This window comes from Chionomys nivalis, chromosome 21 (assembly GCF_950005125.1).
Source record: "Chionomys nivalis chromosome 21, mChiNiv1.1, whole genome shotgun sequence".
Taxonomy (NCBI): Eukaryota; Metazoa; Chordata; class Mammalia; order Rodentia; family Cricetidae; genus Chionomys; species Chionomys nivalis.
Genome location: NC_080106.1, coordinates 23778902 through 23798564, shown reverse-complemented (window position 1 = coordinate 23798564; position 19663 = coordinate 23778902). Strand labels below are relative to the sequence as shown.

The following is a 19663-nucleotide window of genomic DNA, read 5'->3' as shown; positions in this document are numbered from 1 at the left end:
TCACTAACATGAACCCTTCCAGGTACACACCAACTCGTTCACTATGTGCTTTTCTCCTTCTGTGAATCAGGCATGCTGTGATCCTATGTGATCCTCACCTTCTTCTCTAGAATGGAGCTATGCATAATGGGACAGTTTGCATCTACAGATGCTCAGGGAGTCTGAGCCTTTTGACATTAGTAGTCATCCTCTACCTGATGCTGGAAATTCAAGGCAGAAGCTGTCTAATTGGGACAGACGCCTCCATTTGCTCTGGGTTCCCATAATTCATCCTTTCCTTCATTGGTTTCTCATCTACCTAATTACTGTCATCCATCTATCTACTAATCCATCCAACCACTCATTCACCCGTCCATCCATCTGCACACTCATATCCATCCATAACAAGGAGCCAGAGAGCATGAAGATTCCAACTTGGATGCTGCATGAACCCACCTTCCTCTTTTTAGCCCACTTTCTCAGTTTTACCAGAAGGACCTGGCTGGGAGATCTCTAAGGTACTGCTGGGGGATCTTGAGGGAGCAGAGGCCAGCTGAAGATTGAGTATACCTTTACAGAGGTCACATAGACCTCAGACACAAAGGTGGTTCTTGTACTCTGGCTCCAGACTACCAGATATGTTGTGTAACCTCTCTGACCTTCAAGATCATCTACTTGAATATGGAGCCAATAACTCACCCAGCCCTAGCAGGCTGATGGAGATGCTACCTCCAGAAGGGCGCTTTGCATGCAGAAGGAGGCAGAGAACAGAATGCGGTAGTAGGGCGGGGAAGGCCCTGCTTGCGCTGGGGTGGTCAGTGGAATAACCCGTGTAGGTGTGCGAGGTGTTGGTTCCTGAGTCCAGGGTGACTGGGAATGGCCTCAGTATCCATCTTCAGGCTCCCCTCCAGGTCAGCCAGGATGCCTGCCCTGGTCTTTCTTGCCTGGACTTGGCCCCTATCCCATAGCACTGCCCAGCAGCAGAGAGATTATCTCCTAAAAATAGGGCTGGGCCCCACTGATGCTGTTCTCTCTCTTCCCCATGATTTATCACCATCAACTCTTGGTGCCTAGGACCCACGTTCTCCTGTGGGTGAGATCCAGAGTGGTGTGGAGCCTGTGCTGGGACAGAAGGAACCATTCCCAGCTTTAGCTCTCTGTCCCCACCTCAAAGGGTCCTCAACACTCCTCTAGAGGCTGAGGGACCTCTGCCCATCCTGAGCGTAGGTGGCTCATGCACAGGACCCCGAGTGTGCTCACACATGAATGGAAGACACAGATTAACAAGACTGTGCCCCCATAGCATAGCGATGTCCTAAACACACAGGAACGACTCCTGGAAAGACATTCCTTCACCTTACCTACACAGTCACCCTAGGGCTTGTGGCTGGTAGGCTCTTGGAGACCCAACTTGCATTGACCGCAAGTTCTTATCAACAGCCCAGATGATGCCCTTGTGTCCTTCTTCACAAGTGACCCCACCAAACCTCCAGACCTATTTTGTATAGCAGGAGAGTGGGCAGGCACGGAGGGGCAGGTGTGCTCATCCACACACGCACACACAGACGTGCAGTGCAAGCATCCTTTACAGGGTCCAGCATGGCTCTCTGAGCCTTTATTATTGGACAAAGAGCTGCCATTTGGAGTGTTCCCATGGCCATCCTGTAAAGTCAGTGTTCAGGCTCTGGGGACATGCCTGGTGACAGTGCCTCCACTCCAGGAAGACGAAAAGCTTTTCCTCTGTCTTGGTCTCCAGTGTATCTTGGGCACTGGGTCCTTTCTCAGTGAGCTCAGATGAAGGAGGGGCTGACTTCCCAGTTGGGGCTGCTTGGATCGCTCACATTGCTGCCTTCAGGGGAACACTGTCTGCTGGCTGATCCAGGTCCTTCTTCCTTGCCAGGGCCAGGTGGGTGAAGACAAGAATGAGGATGAAGCCTGAGGGGCCCAAGAAGAATGGGTAAGCCCCTAGCAGGGATGAGAAGGGTACCCGTCTAAACTCCATGTCATTGGTATTGATTCTCTATATAACATTTTCTAGACAGTGTCTCCATCCCCCTAGGCCACCTTCTCAGAAGGCTGAGACAGGAAGATGATACGGTCAAGGCCTGTCTAGGCTACAGTGAGTTCCAGCTGGCAACAATTGAGTGAGACACTCTTTCAAGATAAAAACTCTCTCTGTCTGGAATCAGATCAGATGGGGTACATGGGAAAGCCAGGGGGCTATTCACACCTCACAACTTTCTCCAAGAACCAACGAAGAAACCCATCACACAACAAAGGGGATGGAGAGGGTGACTTGAAAGGACTAACTTGGACCTTTCTGCACAGGCTGTGTAATCTTGGACAAGTCACCTAGTCTTTCTGAGTCATCATGACCTCATTACCAAAGTTGGGAGACAGCAGGATCAAACTCCCTGGCTGTGGGAAGGATTCCATCATGTGTGCACTATAGGACCTCACGCAATGGCAGTGAACGACAATGTGCTAGTAAATGCTTTTCCCTGGAGTGCCCAGGATGGCTGATCCCTAGGGCGGTGCATAATGACGAGGGGACTTAGGGGATTCGCTTTCCAGATCTGTGGACACTGTGGGGACAAGGGACAATGTTGGAGACCTTGGCCCCCAACCATTCATCACTCTCACCCATGAAAAACCCCAGTCTCCATTACCTATGGCTGCCAGGGTACCCAAGAGGACACCAAATGCTGACAGCTTCGTAGGCATTCCCTTCATGCGGCCCACCTTGCGCAGGCATTGGCCGTCCAGATTGCAGCGACACACAAACACTGGGGTGGGCAGTGAAGATGAGAGTGTTAGAGAGGCCTCCCAGCGGATTGGAACCTCCTGTCTGGAAAACTGCCCGAGAGATGTTTTCGTGCACACCTCTGCAGGTATGTGCATGTGAAGGGGCACATTCCTCTGTGTATGTGGCAGGATGTACGCAGATATGTGGGCCCAGCTACAGATACACAAGTATATGTGGGCCTTTGCTGTCTCTGTATGATGCATGAGCATGTATGAAGTATACCCAGACTCTTTCCTCTGTACCCTGATGGCTCCCTTAGGAATTAAAGATGCCAATCTTGGCTGCACTCAAGTCCCAGCCTCACCTTGGACCTGGAGTTGCCACATCTGGGCATCGTGGTGGACAACCACAGGTACCATGTATTCACCTGGCTCTACCCAATGCAAGGCCAAGGTCAGGTAGGCATGGGAATCTGTTGGGTTGCAGAAAATGATTAGGGTTACTAGCCTGGATAGTCTCCATCGGAACTGCTCCCCTACAACCCTCCTACCCATCTCACTTCCAAGTGAGTCTACCCTCCACAGCCTCATTCCCTTCCCTAGACACATACCATTGAAAGGCTGGAGGCGCCAATCCCGCTGCACGGTGGGGTTGGGACCAAGAGCAAAACTGTAGGGACCATGCCTATTGGCCAGGTCAGGATCCTCACTGGCCCCACTGACAACCACACCGTAGTCTTGGCGGGGTGTACAGAGGTGTCTGCTGGGCCCAGGGGCTACAGCTAATCTTGGGACGGGAGAGGCCTTCAGGAAATGGACCACAATGGTGGCAGAAGCGCTCAGCCCTGGTTCATCTGCATTGTTGGGGATGAGGGTAAGCTGTAGAGAACTTAGGCTGGTCTCTCTGCTGCTTCCCTCCACAGTCCTGCCCCCGACCCCTTCTTCCCACCCCTATATCAGTTTCTTCCTCATCATGTCCTTCATCCTTTCACCATCCGAACAACTATTAGCCCACCAGCCTCTTTCTCGGTGCCAAATCTGTCTCAATGTTGATGCTACCACCCAGACACAACCTGACCTGGGGGAGAGCATCTCTTCTGACTTCCATGGAATTCCTGAAGTACCCTTCCTGACATGCCCTCCCAGGACCGGCTGTTTATCCCATTGGAGTGCTGCCCACAGTTTCCCACACCTGCCCCATCTCCCAGCATTCCTGCCTCAGACACAGCCCCGGCCCTCCTTCCACCTCCCTCATCTAGTACTCATTGTCTTGTCTGTCCCTGGAGTTGGCACCCTCAGAAGCCCAAGGGAAATTCTGAATGGCAGACTTGAAGGGTGGTGGTTTTCCTATAAAGTTTCCATGTGGAGTTGTGCTCCTTTGAGGACATGCCACTGCTGCTGGATCATACCTGTGTCTTGGGCCTCCACGAGCACTGTGTAGTTGTCCCCGGGCTTGGCACCCCGCAGGGACCGGGCTGTGTGCACCTCCCCAGAGCCCTCCTTGATGCAGAGCCAGCCCTCTGAGTCATTGACCAGGGAGAACCTGGGGCCCAAAGAAGATGTGTGTTTGGGGAGGCGCTGGAGCATACAGGTTCCTGCCTAGGAACTCCCAGAATGATGTGGCCTACTCAAATCCTGTATCCTTTCTGGGGTGCAGGGGCAACAGCGGCGCTCTGAGCCCAGTTGGCCAGTTTCAGAATTCGTTGGTGGTGGGGAGTTTAAGGTGTAGGTAGGGAAGGATTATTAGGAACAGGGAGCAGGGCAGAGTCCTGTTTGTTCCAGAGCATCCTGCCAAGGAGTCTGGAGGGCTTAGACCCAGGCACAGCTTCAGTCTGCTGCTGCTCCCTTAAGGAGGAGTAATTAGAGCTCCCCTGGGGCCTAAACACTTTCTTCATGCCCGTCTACTTCATCCAGCCTTGACCCTCCAGGAGTCAGAACCTTGGAATTAGTCAAAGTTGGAGGAATATTCTAGGCCATACACAAAATGAGTTTCTCAAGCAGGGGAAGTCCAGGCTAGGTAAGAGGCTCACCTGAGGGCTCTGCTAGTGGGCTCTGAGGGACGAATGGTCAGCAGGAGGGAGCCAGCTGGGATGCTCACTGGGATGCTGGTCTCATAGCTCTCCTGGTCCAGCTTGAGGGGTGGTATCACCCTTTCCACCAATATAGTCACTGTGGCTGTGGCTCCAGGGCCTGGGGCTGGGCCCACCAGTTCCTCCACGTTCCGAACTACTACTACCACCTTGTGATGAGGAGCTGCCTCATAGCTGAGGTTCTGGAATCAGTGAGTTCTGGGTCACTGTGTGGGTCAGGCCATGGCACACTTGTGACCCTTCCCCACTCTCTACATCCTAACCTTTTGGAGTCTAAGCTGGACATGATCAGAGTCTGGCTCCCAGACCAGGTCAAAGATTCCTTTCGGGTCTCCTTCTTCAATGGCAAAGTCCATAAGGCGGAAGGCAGGCTCAAGGTCAGCATCAGTGGCCGTAAGGGTGGCCACCAGAACCCCTGGCTTCACATCTTCAGGAAGACTTACAGGTCCAATCTAGAGAGATGGAGATGTCTGGTAAACACCACCAGTACCCTCTTAATGCTCTCTATAGCTCTATGCCAGCTTACCTGGGAAGTGATGAACTCAGGGGCATGGTTGTTGATGTCTGTGATCGTGACCGCCACCTCACATGTGCTGCTGAGACCTGATGCAGGGGAGGGACTGCTGGTGAGGTCCCAATAGGAGCATAGAGGGGAAGGGGCCCAGGTCATCATCACCAGGGTACTCACCACCCTCTGATCCTGCTAAGTCAACAGCCAGCACCTGAAGCGGGATGTCCTGGCCTGGGTGGAGTGGGGCAGTTCCCAGTGTTACATGGCCTGTGGTAGAATCTAACTCGAAGGCTTTTTCTTCAGCCCCCTCCTCAGGCTCAGGGCTCAACAACCGATATACAATGTGGGAATTGGGTGATCCAGGGGCATCCATGTCTTCTGCTGACAGCATAATCACTTCAGTTCCTGCAAGACAACACCCCCATCCACTTCCTGAGCTCGCGTGTGTGTGTCTGTGTGTGTGTGTGGCTTTGATATAGAACTCTGAAGCTAGACTCACCCCAAAGAAGCAACATGGTTTCCAGGAGCTCTACCCTTCCCTCCCTCCTGACAAGGCTCTCAACGCACCTGGGGGGCTGAGCTCAGGGATGCTGATTGCTGGGTCATGCGGGGAGCAGATAGGGGTGTTGTCATTCTCATCCATCACCACCACTTGCAACTCCAGGGGTTCTGCAAAGTCCTCACCACGGGAATTCTGAGCTCGTACTTGGAGCAGGTACTGTGGTGGGCAGTGGAGAGCTTCAGATCAGGGCCAAGGGTAGCTCCGCACTGGAGTGGATTGAAGTCCCTTCTGGTGGCTAGTCCCAGCTCTTCTGGGTTGTCTTCATTGCCTCGGCATCTGTGGGGGATGTGAGAGAGCACCCTCCAGTCTGCCCCATGTTTCCCTCTCACCTCACCTCAGCCTGGGTCTCTCGGTCCAGCTCCGCGGTTACATGGATTCTCCCCTCTGCATCCACGTTGAAGGGTCCTGCAGGCTGACTCTGCAGTTGATAATGTACGTCTCCTCCATTCCAGTGAACCTGTGAGGAGGACATAAAGCGAAAACACTTCAGTCTGAGAGGCAGGAAGCGGCTACACCAGTCTTCACCCCCAACTGATGCCCAGCCAAGGAGCCTGGACCCTAAGAGCATGTGGCTAGCTACTTGTGACAACCTTACCCTGCTTCAAGCCTGAACCTTTTCCAAAGTGCCCAAATGACCAGCTTATTTTATTTTCTGCTTTCTCAGTCTGGGCCTGACCCCAAAGCATTCCTAGAAAAGGCCGGAGACATTCCTGGCTTGGGCGACAATCCCCATGGCAGCGAAAGTTGGCAGCCGTTTTCTCTGAGGGAGGCTTAGGCAAGTTGGGGGTGTCAGAACGCAGAACCACAGCTACTAGAGGACAGCACATATGGGCTGTATGCTTGGTCCCAGGCCTTACTACCCACTTTCTAGACGGAAGTATATATCTCAGGAAGGAATGGGGGTCAAGCTCCCACAAGTGTCCGTGTGACTCAGATCTAGCTACATTAGCTATGGGGTTACTTTAACCACTGATAGCCACTTCTCACCTGGGCAATGCTGTGTGGGTATGCAACCTGTAGATTCTCTGCTAGGTGAACAGGCTCTAGGGGTATCCAGGTGCTCTGTACTATGGAGATCTCCACAGTGGCGATGGCCTGGTGGCCTGAGGCCTGGTCACCCATGTCCTTGACCTGTACCAACAGCTGGTAAGGCCCTTGAAGGGCAGGGTCTAGGCTGGTGCTTCCTAGAAGGGATAGAAGGTCAGCTGAGCATGGACCCAGGGAGCAAGGCCCAAAGCATCTTCAGCAGGTACCAATTATATCACAGGAGTTCAATTATAATGTGCGGTTGGAGAGAGGGTTCAGTGGTTAAGAGCACTGACTGCCCTTCCAGAGGACCCAGGCTAGATTCCCAGCACTACACGGCCACTAACAGCTGTCTGTAACTACAGTTCCCAGGGACCCGATGCCCACTCCTACAGACACCAGACTATATGTGGTTCATAAACATATGTGCAGGTAAAACACCCACATACATTACACATGTGTGCCCATGTGGGTGTATGTGTATGTGGGTGCACACAATTTTTTTTGTAGTTTTAGATTCTGTCCTAGAACTCACTCTGTAGATCAGACTGGCCTCAAACTCACAGAGATCCGGCTGCCTCTACCTCTCAAGTGCTGGGATTAAAGGTGTGCACTACCACTACCTGGCTCCACACAATTAAATTTGTTAAAAGACTCAAAAAGATAAAAAGAAAGAAAAATGTTAAAGGATGAGCTAGTCCTTAAAAAAAAGATTTATTTTTATTATTTATTTATGTGTATATGTGTATCTGTGTGAATGCAAGTACCAGCAAAGGCCAGAAGAGGGCATTTAATTCCCAGGAGCTGGAGTTATAGAAGGGTATGAAATGGCACACAGGTGCTGAGAATTGATCTCAGGGCCTCTGCAAGAGCAGCCAGTGCTCTTAAATGCAGAGGCATCTCTCTTATCACCATTGTGAGCATCTAACTAGTACATGACAGGTTGCAACTTCACTTCCACAGTGAAAGGTTGGTGGACTAGGGAGGTAGCTGGATGACCAGGGTGGGGAGGAGGGCAGATAGGTAGATGTTAGGAAGAGGAATGGATGGTTGACTGTGTGGGAATTTGGGAATGAGAGTATATGGATGAGCAAGTGTTGGAAAAATGGACTCCACAGGTCATTTAGGGACTGGACGAGAGAAAAGGTGGCTGACTGGGTTAAGGTGTGAGTCACTTATCCATCTATGTAAATTGAACCTCTGATCTAACTTGCAGAAGTGATCTATTGTGCTGTCATCCCTGAGGTATCTTGCTACAGCTCCTTCACCAATTCCTATCTGGTCTCCATCTGTCCCATGTCTAAACTCTCCAAGAACAGCCCAGCCTTGGCCTCTGCCTAGAATGCCCTGTCATCTCAGCTCCAACCCATCCATCACTTACGGCGTAGAGGCACCTTCTCCATCATTCCATGGCTCTCTCCCCCATCAAACCCAGTTCATTCTTACCCCTGGGACTGAGGGCCAGAGCTCCTAATCGAGGGTCCAGCTGGAACATATCTGGGAAAGGTTGAACTGGGGACTGATTCAGGATGTGGAATCGAAGGTCTGAGTTGGCTGTGCCCGGTGCATCCCCATCAGAAGCCGCAAGGAAGAGAAAGGGGATCCCTGGGGGCGGGGATGTACTGTAAGGGGTGGTAGGGACAGGGAGTCTCCTGTACCTCCCCTCTGTCTTCTCAGCGCTTCCTCCCGTGTTCATCATTGTACCAGGGCTCTGGAGGCAAGCCCCTTGTTATCCCATTTCCCAAATGAACCAACTGAGACCCAAGGCAGATGGGACTGTTAATCAGGTTGGAGAATACAGAATGGGTCAAACTTGGAGGAGGGTTTGAACCCTGCTAATGTGCCGACGGTAACTGTCTCTTTACCGTCTGATGTCTTATCAGTGTCTACCTGACATCACCACACATCAGTTGCCCTTGTCACTCACCAGGCCTGGTGCCCTGGCTTAGCCGAGCTCTGTAGATGGCCTGGGAGAATTGGGGTACCTGGTCATTCTCATCTTTCACATGCACAGTCACGGGCTGTGGACCCCACAAGACTTGTCCATCCTCAGACTCCAAGGTGACCTGGCCAGAAAGGGTAGTTAGTCCCCAGCCCTGTCTTGCCTGCTTGCCCCTATACCTCACTCTGTCATACCTGTAGTCGGTACTCTGCCTTTTCTTCCCTGTCCAGGGCCTTTGTTGCCACCAGAAAGCCAGACTCAGGATCCACAGCAAAGGGGTCTTGAACATCTGTGCTTGAGTCCCCTGATAGGACAATCTGACCTTTATCCTTCCCGAGGGGTAACGGTAGCTGGTGGGATACAACAGAGTCAAAAGAAGTAGGGGTATGGGCTAGACTCTCAGGGGTTCTCAACCTGTGGGTAGCGACTCCCTTAGGGGTTGCATGTTAGATATCCTGCATATCTACATTACAATTCATAACAGTAGCAAAATCACAGCTATGAAGTAGCAATGAAATAATTTTATGGCTGGGGTCACCACAACGTGAGTAACTGCATTAAAGGGTCGCAGCATTAGGAAGGTTGAGAACCACTGGCTTAGAGGCTAACACCTTTACCTACAGGCCCCCTTTTAAATATGGGGAAACTGAATCTCAAATCCAGTAACCAAAGCTTCAGTCGAGAGCTTTTCCTTTAGTACCTGATGCTCTTCGTGCTCCCTGACACCCTCTGTCGAAAGCGGGACCTTTTCACCAATATCTCTTTTCCTTTTTAGACAAGGTTTCATGAAATGGCCTAGGCTGGCATCAACCCACTCATTGTCTAAAAAGCTGGACTCAAAGGAGAACCAAAGCAGCCAAGAGAACAGACCCTAGAGGTGGGAGAAACATCAACCCACTCATTGTCTAAAAAGCTGGACTCAAAGGAGAACCAAAGCAGCCAAGAGAACAGACCCTAGAGGTGGAAGAAACGTGACACTGGGGACAGTACCATGCTCTCAGGCTCACCTTGATTATGTAGAAAGGAAAGTTTCCACCATAGTTCTCAGGGACTTCCGCGTGCAGCTCTGCAGGCTGGGCCTCGGTGGTGAAAGCCTATGGGAAATTCTCTCCTTGTTCTGGTAGGAAGATGGAATTGCTGCCCCCCCCCCCCAGCCTACTAGATCTTTGTCCATCCACCCTTTGGTCTTATGCTTCCTGCTTCCACAGCAGGCCCACAGCTCTGACTCTGAACTCCTGACTCCCACACTACTTTTGTGGCGAGGATGATGAGTCCGGGTGGGATTGGGGACAAGGGTGCTAACCCCCAAGGTTGAATTCTTAAGGATGAGACTGGGCCCAGCTCACCTGAATAACAGCGAGGCAAAGCAGCCACAGGCAGGCAGAGATCATGGTCCAGGTGGGCCTGAGGGACGTGGAAGTGAGAATCTATCCCGGAGGATTAAGAAGAAGGGTTCTATTCTGTTTACATGACCAGAGGGCTCTCACTATAGCCTAGTCTCCTCTTCCCCTTCCAGCGGCCTGTTGCAAATTTTCAGCTTCTTGGTCAGACCAAATGAGGCCCCCAGACCCAATCTTCCTGCCTCTTGGATCTTGCTGTCACAAAGAGGACCACAGAAGTTTTTATCTCCAAACCCCATTCTCTTTCCTGCTATAGCACCCCCCCCCACACACACACACAACAGCTCCCAAAGTGCTAATTACTTAGTAGTCCACCAAATCACAGAAATTAGAAGCTGGACAGATGACTGTCACTTCCAGCAATTCCACGTTTCAGGTAAGGCCCGAATGGCAGATCCTGCTCAAGGTCATGGAGGACTTGGCCACAAGAGGATTCATTCTGGAGCAGAGGACTTCTGGCTCAGGCCTTGGGAGATTATCCTGTTTCCCACCACCACCCTCCAGGTCCAGAATGCCCTTAGGGCAAGAACTCTGTCCTCATTTTGCATTTTGCAGACCTCGGCATGTGGCTAAGAATGTGTGACATTATCAACTCTCCTCCACAAGATGGATTCCTGGGAATTCTTACCCAGATGTCTGAAGGATAGGGCAGCCCCACTCCCAAGCTCAACTCTGCCCACCTGAGAGCTCCCAGCCCCTCACCTACTGATGCCCAAGGCCTCTTCTTTGGTCCAGCTGCCAGGAGAGAGAGAGAAAGATCCTTCTCCAGGGAGCTCCGGCAGGTTGGGCTAGGTGGGGCCGGGCAAAGTGGACACTTGGGCAGGTAGGCGGTCAGGAGTGGAAAATGCCACTCGGCCCACAGCAGCAGGCCTGGCCCCGCCCAGTTCCCCCCCACACTCCGAGTTACTTATTGACTTTGGAAAGCTAGGACTGCTCAGGATCCGTGACTGCCAGCCCTGGGAGGTGGGCAGATCTCTGTCTGTCACGCCCACCTTGACACAGCTCAGTGAGCACTTCTTGGACCTCTGGGCTTGGACACAACTTTTTTTGTGTGTGTGTGACTTTAGACCTGGTCCCATTTCTCCTCTGTGCAATGCATCTGTAGCTAGATCTCCACAGATACTGTTCCCTGTGCCTGGAATGCTCTTCCCACTCTTCATTAGGGTAGTAAGTACCTCCACATACTTTAGCAAAAAGCACCAATAACCCCTTCTCCAAGAAAGCCCCAACCTTCCTAATTCTGCGACACTTATACAGTTCCTCATGTTGTTGTGACCCCCCACCATAAAATTACTTTGTTGCTACTTTATAACTGTAATTTTGCTATTGTTATGAATCATAATAAATATCTGATATGCAGGATATCTGATATGCGACCCCTGTGAAAGGGTCATTTGATCCCCAAAGGGGTCACTACCCAGGTTGAGAACCACTGTCTTGTGCTAATAGGCTGGATTAGAACCACCTCCACATTCCACACCATGAACTGCCTCTACTATGCACAGAAGACACCAGCTTGTCTCCCATTTATTAGCCTGGGAGTCCCTCTGGGAAGGACATCTGACCTTGTCTTGCCCCCAAGTACTCTTAAGTAACTTGTGACATTAAGGAAGGGGCTGGAAGTGTAACCCAAAGGGCAGATGACCCCAAGTGGGTGTTAGGAGTTCCAAGCCATGCTTCAGGGAGATGGAAACAGAAGCTTGTGAGGTCCCCTGAAGCTTCCCAAGCCTCACATTGGCTCCTGAACACTGACAAGGGCAAGGCACTGCACTCTCTCATGCCTCCAAGCAGAAAAGAGAAGACTGAGCCAGCTCAGGTGTCTTTGAGGGGGTTCCAGGGCTGACCAGGGCCTCCACACATCTCCAATAAGGCCCACAAAGGAGATCCGGCAGAAGATTTGTTTTCTGGAAGTCTTGGATGAGGGAAGAGGGTAAGAAGACCCTGAGAACTTCTCACAGTGCATCTGGTTGGCTTCTCAGGATGGAAACTGGGCCAGGACAAGCAGGGTATCTACTTTGGGGTCACTGAGACATCCAGTCTGGATTAGTGCTATATGTGGGATTGTTGAAGAGGGTCTCATGAATATCAGGTGCTTATTAACCAGCTCCCAGAACTTCTCTGAGCGTATACACATTGTACACACACACACACACACACATTGTTATTCACCCACACCATTATGAAAAGGGAACTGTCCTCTGTCCTCTTGTCATACACTGGGGCACAGAGAGGCTAAGCAGTTTGCCCAGGGCCTGGAGTGTGTGTGTAAGCAACAGAAGCTTTGAGAAGTTAATACTGCCTAGGAGAGGGTATTGGGGAGTTGTAAAGGTTCCCCCTCTACACACCGAGCAGCTGCCTTCAGACTTCTTTTGGATACTGAGTGAGCTGCTGCCAGGGTTCTAACCAGGCCTCAAGGGCTCCCAAGAGTTTGTGGAATGAAGAAAAGTGGGCGCTTGTCCCAGGCTGCCTCCAGGCTTTGGGAATGAGCAGACCTATGTAGCAGTTCCCCCCTCAGCCACTTCCTACCCATCACCAACCGGCAATGCCAGCTCCTGAAAACATGTGCAGGCATCCTCCTTCTCCATAGGGTACACATTCCAAGACCCCGGTCCATGCACGATGCCAAATCTCTCTATATTGTATTTCTTCCAGTACTTGCCTTTTCACTTTCTGAAGCGCTGCATGGCCTCTCTTCGGCCTACATAAACTGTCACTGTCACTGCTCTGTGAGCGTTATCTGGTGACTAGCACTGTGACATTAGAAAGCTGTTCTGATGACTGAGGTGGCTTCTAGGTGACTAACAGGTGGGTAGCCTATGCAGCATGGATCCTCATGACAAAGGCTGACTCACATCCTGAGTGAGACAGAACTAGATGACATAAGATGGCTTTAATCACATTACTCCGATCATCATCCAGTTTAAAATGTATGAATTGTTGGTGCCTGGTATTTTCCTTTTCACATTTTCAGACGGTAGCCAGCCAAGGGCAACCAAACCCACACACGCAAAAGAAGCAGTAGATAAGTAAAGACTCCTACAGGTACACTCCTATGCTATCATCCATGTCAAGAAGGATGAAGGAGGGGCCAAGAAGATGGCTAAGTGAGTAAAGAATAAGGAGCTGAGTTCAGATTCCCAGCGCCCATGTAAAATGCCAGGTGAAAGCTCTTACAATCTCAGCACTGGGAAAGTAGAGACAGGGAAATCCATGGGGCTTGCTGATTAGCCAGTCTATTCCATTGCTAAGCTACAGGTTCAAGGAGAGACTCTGTTTAAAAAGAATACTGTGAGAGTGATTGGGGAGACTTCTGACATCTGCCTTTAATCTCCAAATACACGGTAGCCCCTGCACATGCATACACAGCCACGGCCACACAGAATCTCCCACACACAGAGTAAGGGAAGGAGGGAAAGACAAAGAACTTGGTAGGAGAGCTAGCCTGGTAACCCCAGCTATGCAGGAGGCCAAGACACGAGGTTCAGTTCTCGGCCAGCCTGGCCAATTTAGAGAGACCTTGTCTCAAAATGCATTGGCTGAGGATGTGGCTAAGTGGTAGAGAACTAGTCTATAACATATGAGGCTCCAGGCTCTGTTAAAAAACAACAACAATATAGGGAGAGTCTTCTGCTCCACTACTAGGAGGGCCTGGATGGGTGGATAGGCAGTGATGGCACACAGGAACACATCCTACACAGATGTGAAATCTGCACTCCAGACGGGGAGAGCTCTAGGGAGCGGTCTTTGCAAAAGATGAACTAGTCAATGTTTTAGCATGGGCCCTAGTAAAGAATACTGAGCCCCTGCAGGATAACCTCACGCAGGAAGTGGAGAAGCCATCAGTGCCTGCAGGTGCCTCCCTTAACACCTACCCTTGAACACCAGCCACCTTACCTCCCCCTCTCTTAAGTCTTCCTCTCCATGTCCCGAGTTTAGCTGATTTCCACCCCTTAGGAAGGCCAGGGCAGAGCCTGAGCCCACAATCATGTCAGGCTGAGAGATCTAAAGCAAAGTGTGCTTTTTGGGGCAGCTTCAGCTTCCCTTTAATGTGTGGAGAGGCAACAGGATCTTCAGTCAGCTAGACAGTTCCAGGCCCCAGTGGAGAAGGTTCTGGATAACAGGATCTTCAGTCAGCTAGACAGTTCCAGGCCCCAGTGGAGAAGGTTCTGGATAACAGGATCTTCAGTCAGCTAGACAGTTCCAGGCCCCAGTGGGGAAGGTTCTGGATAACAGGATCTTCAGTCAGCTAGACAGTTCCAGGCCCCAGTGTGGAAGGGTCTGGATAACAGGTTTGAAGGAGGTTTTGTCTCCTGCTTCTTGAACGTTCCTCCTGACCACCAAAGGTTTCCCATTTGTTCCCTCCATTGTGCTGACTAAATCCAGGCCGGCCAAACAGGACCATCAAGACCATACACTAGGTCATGTGGGCAGGGAGCCCTCATCTCTCAATTTCAGCATCTCTTTCTGCTCTTGAAACCACCATGAAAGAAACCTACTCAACAGCCCTGGCTTGTCAGGAAATATTCTTTATTACAAAAATCTGCATGTAAACAAACAGCAACCATACTGAACAGCCTGGCTCCCGGGCACACACACCCACACAGAGAAAGGCAGAGTCCTGTCCACGAGCTGGGTTCAGGCTGCTTGGTATGCACGTGGGCCTGCACATGCATCTCCCTGGCATTGGCCTCTTGGAGTTGCCTCCCTGGTCAGCACTGTCTGTCTGTCCATAACCAACAGACAGGGTGTGCACAGCTGACAATTCTCAGTCTCACAGAGCGTGGGCCAGCCCTGAGGCCTCCAGAGGAGTTGGCTGGGTCAGCCCCTCCACCCATCCACTGGCCCACTAAACGAGAGGCCCATCGGGCCTTAGAGGACAGAGAGGTCATGGCAGGACTTGGACTTAGCACGGAAGGCCATCTTGCGACTGTTGCGAGCTACGATGCGGCCCAGAAAACGTTTGGCCTTCTTGCCAAGGCTCTCCCTTCGCCGAGTGCCAGCTTGCCGCCGGGCATTATCCTCTTTGCTGTCTCTGCGGAGGCGTATCTGGCGCACGACACCCTCAAACAGTGCCTGGACGTTGTGGTGCAGGGCTGCTGATGTCTCGATGAACTTGCAGTCGAAGACCACGGCGCAGGCCCGGCCCTCTGTGTGATGGGGACAGACAGGTGCCGGTCAACAAGGAGCAGAGGATGCCATCTCAAACCCTCGCCATATCTGGCAGCTACAACTCAAGAATTCTCTAACAGTGGAAGAAGGAGCCTTAGATCCTTTTTAAAGACACAGTGATCCCAGTTGCTAGGTCACTTGAGAGGCACAATGTGCCTCCAAAGTTTATGGTGGCCCACAAAAAGGAATTCATGCTTTAAAGCCCGGTGTTGAAAATGTATTTTGCAGTAGCGGACTAAGGCAAATGCAAATGATATGATAACTGAGTATTTTATGATTTGCTGATATACGAATGGCCCCGTGACCTGTGGTGGGGGCAAGGTCACCAAGTTTGAAGAATTTGGTACTGCGTGCCACAAAGAGGGATGAGTACCAGGCTTACTCCGAGGATGGTGGGGCATGGAATCATGCTCTGACCTGATCCTCTGTATGTTTTTTCCATTTCCTCAGCCTCACTCTTGTCTCCCGAGGAGCAGTTGAGGAGGGTGTTTGTGTGCCTCAGTTTCCCCTAGCAGATCTGGTTCTTCCCTTCCCCTTTGTTTTAGGCCTCCGGGAGCCCGATGGACCAGATGCATCTCCTCCACCCTCCAACACCAAGTTTTCTTCCTGAACATTTTTAGCCACTGATGATCCCCAGGGACTCAGGCTGAGCCAAGACTAACTGGCCCGCAGCCCAGCTAGGATCTCCCCCCCGTTCCCTGACCCGATGCCTGCTTACCGTCCACAGAGACCTCACGGGAGCGCACCAGGTCACTTTTGTTGCCCACAAGGATGATGGGCACGTTGTCTGTTTGCCTCGCCCGCCGTAGCTGGACCCGAAGTTCTGAGGCTTTCTCAAAGCTGCCCTTGTCTGTTATTGAGTACACAATGACGTATGCATCTCCCATGGCCATGCAGTGGCCAGGTAGCCAGCAGCCCCCATCCTGGAGGGGAGACAAATACACACACAACCCTGTAATTCCCAGCAAGGTCCTTCCCCGGCTTTGCTTCCCCTCCTTCCCTGTGACCCAGCCTGCATCCTACCTGTTCCCATATGTCGTAGACCATGAGTGATGCCTCTTCTCCATCCACAGTGATAGAGCGGTCATATGTATGCCCTAGGAATGGAGCCAATAGCCAAGTTAAAAGGCTGTTAAAAGTTCCCAGTGTCCAGTTCCTCTTCTGACCACACCTCCCACTTCTCAGAGTCTCCTGATAACTCTCCTTCACCAGCAGATGGTTGCTATGATCAAACGAATGACAGGCCTGGTAGCTGGATGGGGGCTGGAGGCATGGAATGCCCCACCTCCCTCGCTGTGCCCCCAAACTAGCAAAGTACTGGGTATCCAGGGCTCCCTGACCTCCTGCTGCCCGGCTCCATCTTGAATGTGACCACACTGGCCAGAAGTAGCACAGTGGCCATCTCTCCCCGGAGACCTTGACTTTCCTCTCCTAGAAACTTCTGATTTTGTTCCTGCCAACCCTGGACTCAACTCTTCTATTCGGGGCACTTCTTCCATATTAAGGACTGGCACACGGGTAGGGGAGAGGTTGTGGGGAGTAAGTAGGGATTTGTGGTGGCTCTGCAGTTTCTCCATCTTGGACGCTGAAGTAACATGACTCTGAAAATGCCTTGAAATTCCATAGTGTTTGCCACTTATAGTCCATGTCCCCTTCCTCCCAACTATCTTTCTCTAAACAACTCAATTCTCTCACCTGCGGCTTCTGCGTCAGGCCCATCTTCTACACCACCAAAGATGCGCGCCAGAGCGCTCTTGCCCACACCAGGCGCCCCAAGCAGCAGCACCTTGTAAACGCCCTCCACTGAGCCGCTGCCTCCAGAACTAAGTGAGTCGGAGGAGCCTTCCGGCCAGTCCAGCCTCTGCCCCTGTGTCCGAGTTCCCGCTGTAGTCGCTGCTAGGGAACCGGGGGCTAGCGCTGCTTGAAGGTCTCGCTCGTCCACGGGCATGCTCCTGCGGTGCGTCGGGGGTGCCGGGCCCCAGGGGCTGCTGCCTCGACGGCGGTCGCGCTCCCTGCCCGCGCCTCGGCTCCCTCCGCTGCCGCCATTCAGAGTCATTGTGTCGGACGCTGCTGCCGTCTAGGGCACCAGGAATCGGGATGGTAGCTCTACAGCGGAAGCAGGCGGGACCCTGGAGTCAAGAAAGATGCTCAGTACCAAGGGCCTGCCAGAACCTATCGCGAGTCCCGAGGTCTCCACGCCTTAACCGGTAACCCAGCTGGATCCCCATCCATCCCAAGCCCTGATGGTGTGATCCACCCCGCTTCGTCAGGACACTCACCAAGTCTCACAGACTCTCTCAGGATCTGATCAGCGCTCCAGCACAGCCCACTGAGGGATCAGATAGATTCCACTCGCAGACCTCTCTTCAAAGAGACTCGGACCCTTGTTGCTGGCAAAACTGCAGCCTTTTTCTCCTCTGCTACCTTAGCCCCTCTGCTGGCGCTGGGTCGCAGCTCTAGGGCCGCCTATTTAAACCTCCACCAGCCTGGCTCCCCGCCCTCACTCCTACCCCCGTTCCCGCCCCCGCCTCCGCCTCCGCCCCCGCCCCAGTCCCCGTCCCGGGTCCACGGTGCTGCTGCGGGGGAGGCTGACGCATCCATCCGCCCCCGGGAATCCCCCACCTCCCTTCTAGGACTCGCCAGGGCGGGGCAGGTAGCTGGGAAGAGGCGGGGGGGGGGGGTGAAAGGGGGTGAGGGGGTGAGGCCGGGAGGGGGGAATGTGGGTTGAGGCGGGTGCACAGGCGAGAGGTGGATGATGCTGAGGCTGCCAGTAGTGGGTAACTGGACCAGTGAAGTACAACTCCCTCTGGAGAAAATTTAGTCTGTCCCTTTAAGAATAAAGTCTCCCTTCTTGTGCTCAAATCAGAACTGTTTCCCAAGCCAGTAGACTAGTTATGGACTGGACACACTCATAGCCCATGGCACCCATTCCTCCAGGTATGGACCCTAGCTCGAATTTAGAGTGTCCTAAACTGGCATTTCTAGCTTCAACACTAAGTCCTTCCTATTCCAGTCCTTCCCCAATGAAACTGTTCTTCACGTTGAAGGTGGGTGTCATCCACCACTCCCTGGGGTCCCTTAAAGGGTTAGAAGGGAGGGCACAGGGCACATCAGTGGACTCTTCTGTTAAGCCTACTAGGTGGAGGTGTATGCTTGTCTCCTGGAGAGAAACTACAGAGCCAGAGAAAGAAAACACAAACCCAAGTCCCCACCCTATCTCTAAGCATGCCAAGCAGCTGCCAGTAACTCTGCTAAAAATATCCAACCCTGGCCCTAGCCATTTTGTTTCTGGGCATGAGGTTGCCCAGAATGGGGGGGGGGCTGGGCGGTGGTGGTGGGGGATCCAGGCTGATTGTGGGGAACTCCAGAAGGAGCCAACCTCTTTACAGTCTCCAAGTTCTTCCTGCACCTGAGTTCCATGCTGGGCCTTTTGCTTGTAAACAGGGTATGGGCAAGGGGTGGGGAAGTTTCAGGCACCATGCCCCAGGGTCGCTGCTCTGTTTAAGACTCCTTTCATTCACTGTGCTGACCCCTACTGTGTGCCAGACGCTTTTATCAACGGCATAAGTAGATGTAGTGCTACCACTGCCTCAGAGTTTACCTTAGACGTTGGGTGAGAACTGGGATAATCTCAGAGAGGAGGAGAGGTGATCGCGTGGGCTGGGTGTCTAGTCCTGGGTCTGCCTTTCCCTGCTCGAGGACCCCAGTCCTGAATTGGACATCATGACCTGTTCTTTCCTTCCTTGTCTCTAGAGTGAAGACTGCTTGTGTGTGTGTTTGTGTGTGTGTGTGTGTGTGTGCGCGCGCGTGCGCTTGCTGTCTCTGTTTCTGCGTACCAGCTGTGACGTACTTTGAGACAGGAACTTGCTTTGAGACGTTTGTGATGACTGTGATGGGGGGCGGAAGGGCACCCATTTGACTCAGGTGACATCATACATAGGTGGACCTTAGTGGACTATTTCAGGTTGCCATGGAAACTTGAGCCAGACTTGCTGCTGCTGCATTAGTCTCCTTGGCAACACCTAGGAAGGCCTTGAATTGAGGAAACTGGCTGGGGGTAAGGTTAGGGAGTTTATGATGCACAGTCCTCTTGTTCTGAAGGCCCTCAAGGCAAGCAAAAGCTGAGCCGAGGCACCTGCTTGTGTCCTTTCTATGAAGCAGGGATCTTGGAGGCCCAGGGAGCCCAGGCTGGTTTTTGTTTCTTGGATAAGGCTCAATGGGAAGAGGGAGTCGGGGGCT

General features: G+C 52.3%; 2 protein-coding genes across 7 annotated transcripts; both read right to left on the bottom strand.

The window, feature by feature from the left end:
* Positions 1–1816: 1816 nt before the first annotated feature.
* Positions 1817–10246, bottom strand: Cdh16 (cadherin 16). Of its 5 annotated transcripts, none has more exons than XM_057754053.1 (17): positions 10202–10246; positions 9863–9949; positions 9050–9205; positions 8841–8979; positions 8360–8518; positions 6875–7071; positions 6222–6344; positions 5893–6043; positions 5503–5730; positions 5341–5417; positions 5078–5266; positions 4755–4996; positions 4134–4267; positions 3336–3578; positions 3090–3197; positions 2649–2765; positions 1817–1914 (listed from the first exon to the last, which is right to left on the bottom strand). In XM_057754053.1, exons 1-17 carry the CDS (start codon positions 10244–10246, stop codon positions 1817–1819), a joined length of 2493 nt encoding a protein of 830 aa, XP_057610036.1. The 5 variants fall into 5 exon arrangements, with proteins under 5 accessions (XP_057610036.1, XP_057610038.1, XP_057610039.1 ...); XM_057754055.1 differs by having other exon boundaries at positions 3336–3506; XM_057754056.1 differs by having other exon boundaries at positions 3336–3461.
* A 4529-nt stretch (positions 10247–14775) lies between these two features.
* Rrad (RRAD, Ras related glycolysis inhibitor and calcium channel regulator) lies at positions 14776–17893 on the bottom strand. Of its 2 annotated transcripts, none has more exons than XM_057753873.1 (5): positions 17704–17893; positions 17120–17553; positions 16448–16521; positions 16143–16347; positions 14776–15402 (listed from the first exon to the last, which is right to left on the bottom strand). In XM_057753873.1, exons 2-5 carry the CDS (start codon positions 17478–17480, stop codon positions 15125–15127), a joined length of 918 nt encoding a protein of 305 aa, XP_057609856.1. In that variant the 5' UTR covers positions 17481–17553; positions 17704–17893; the 3' UTR covers positions 14776–15124. The 2 variants fall into 2 exon arrangements, with proteins under 2 accessions (XP_057609856.1, XP_057609857.1); XM_057753874.1 differs by having other exon boundaries at positions 17120–17530.
* Positions 17894–19663: the final 1770 nt, after the last annotated feature.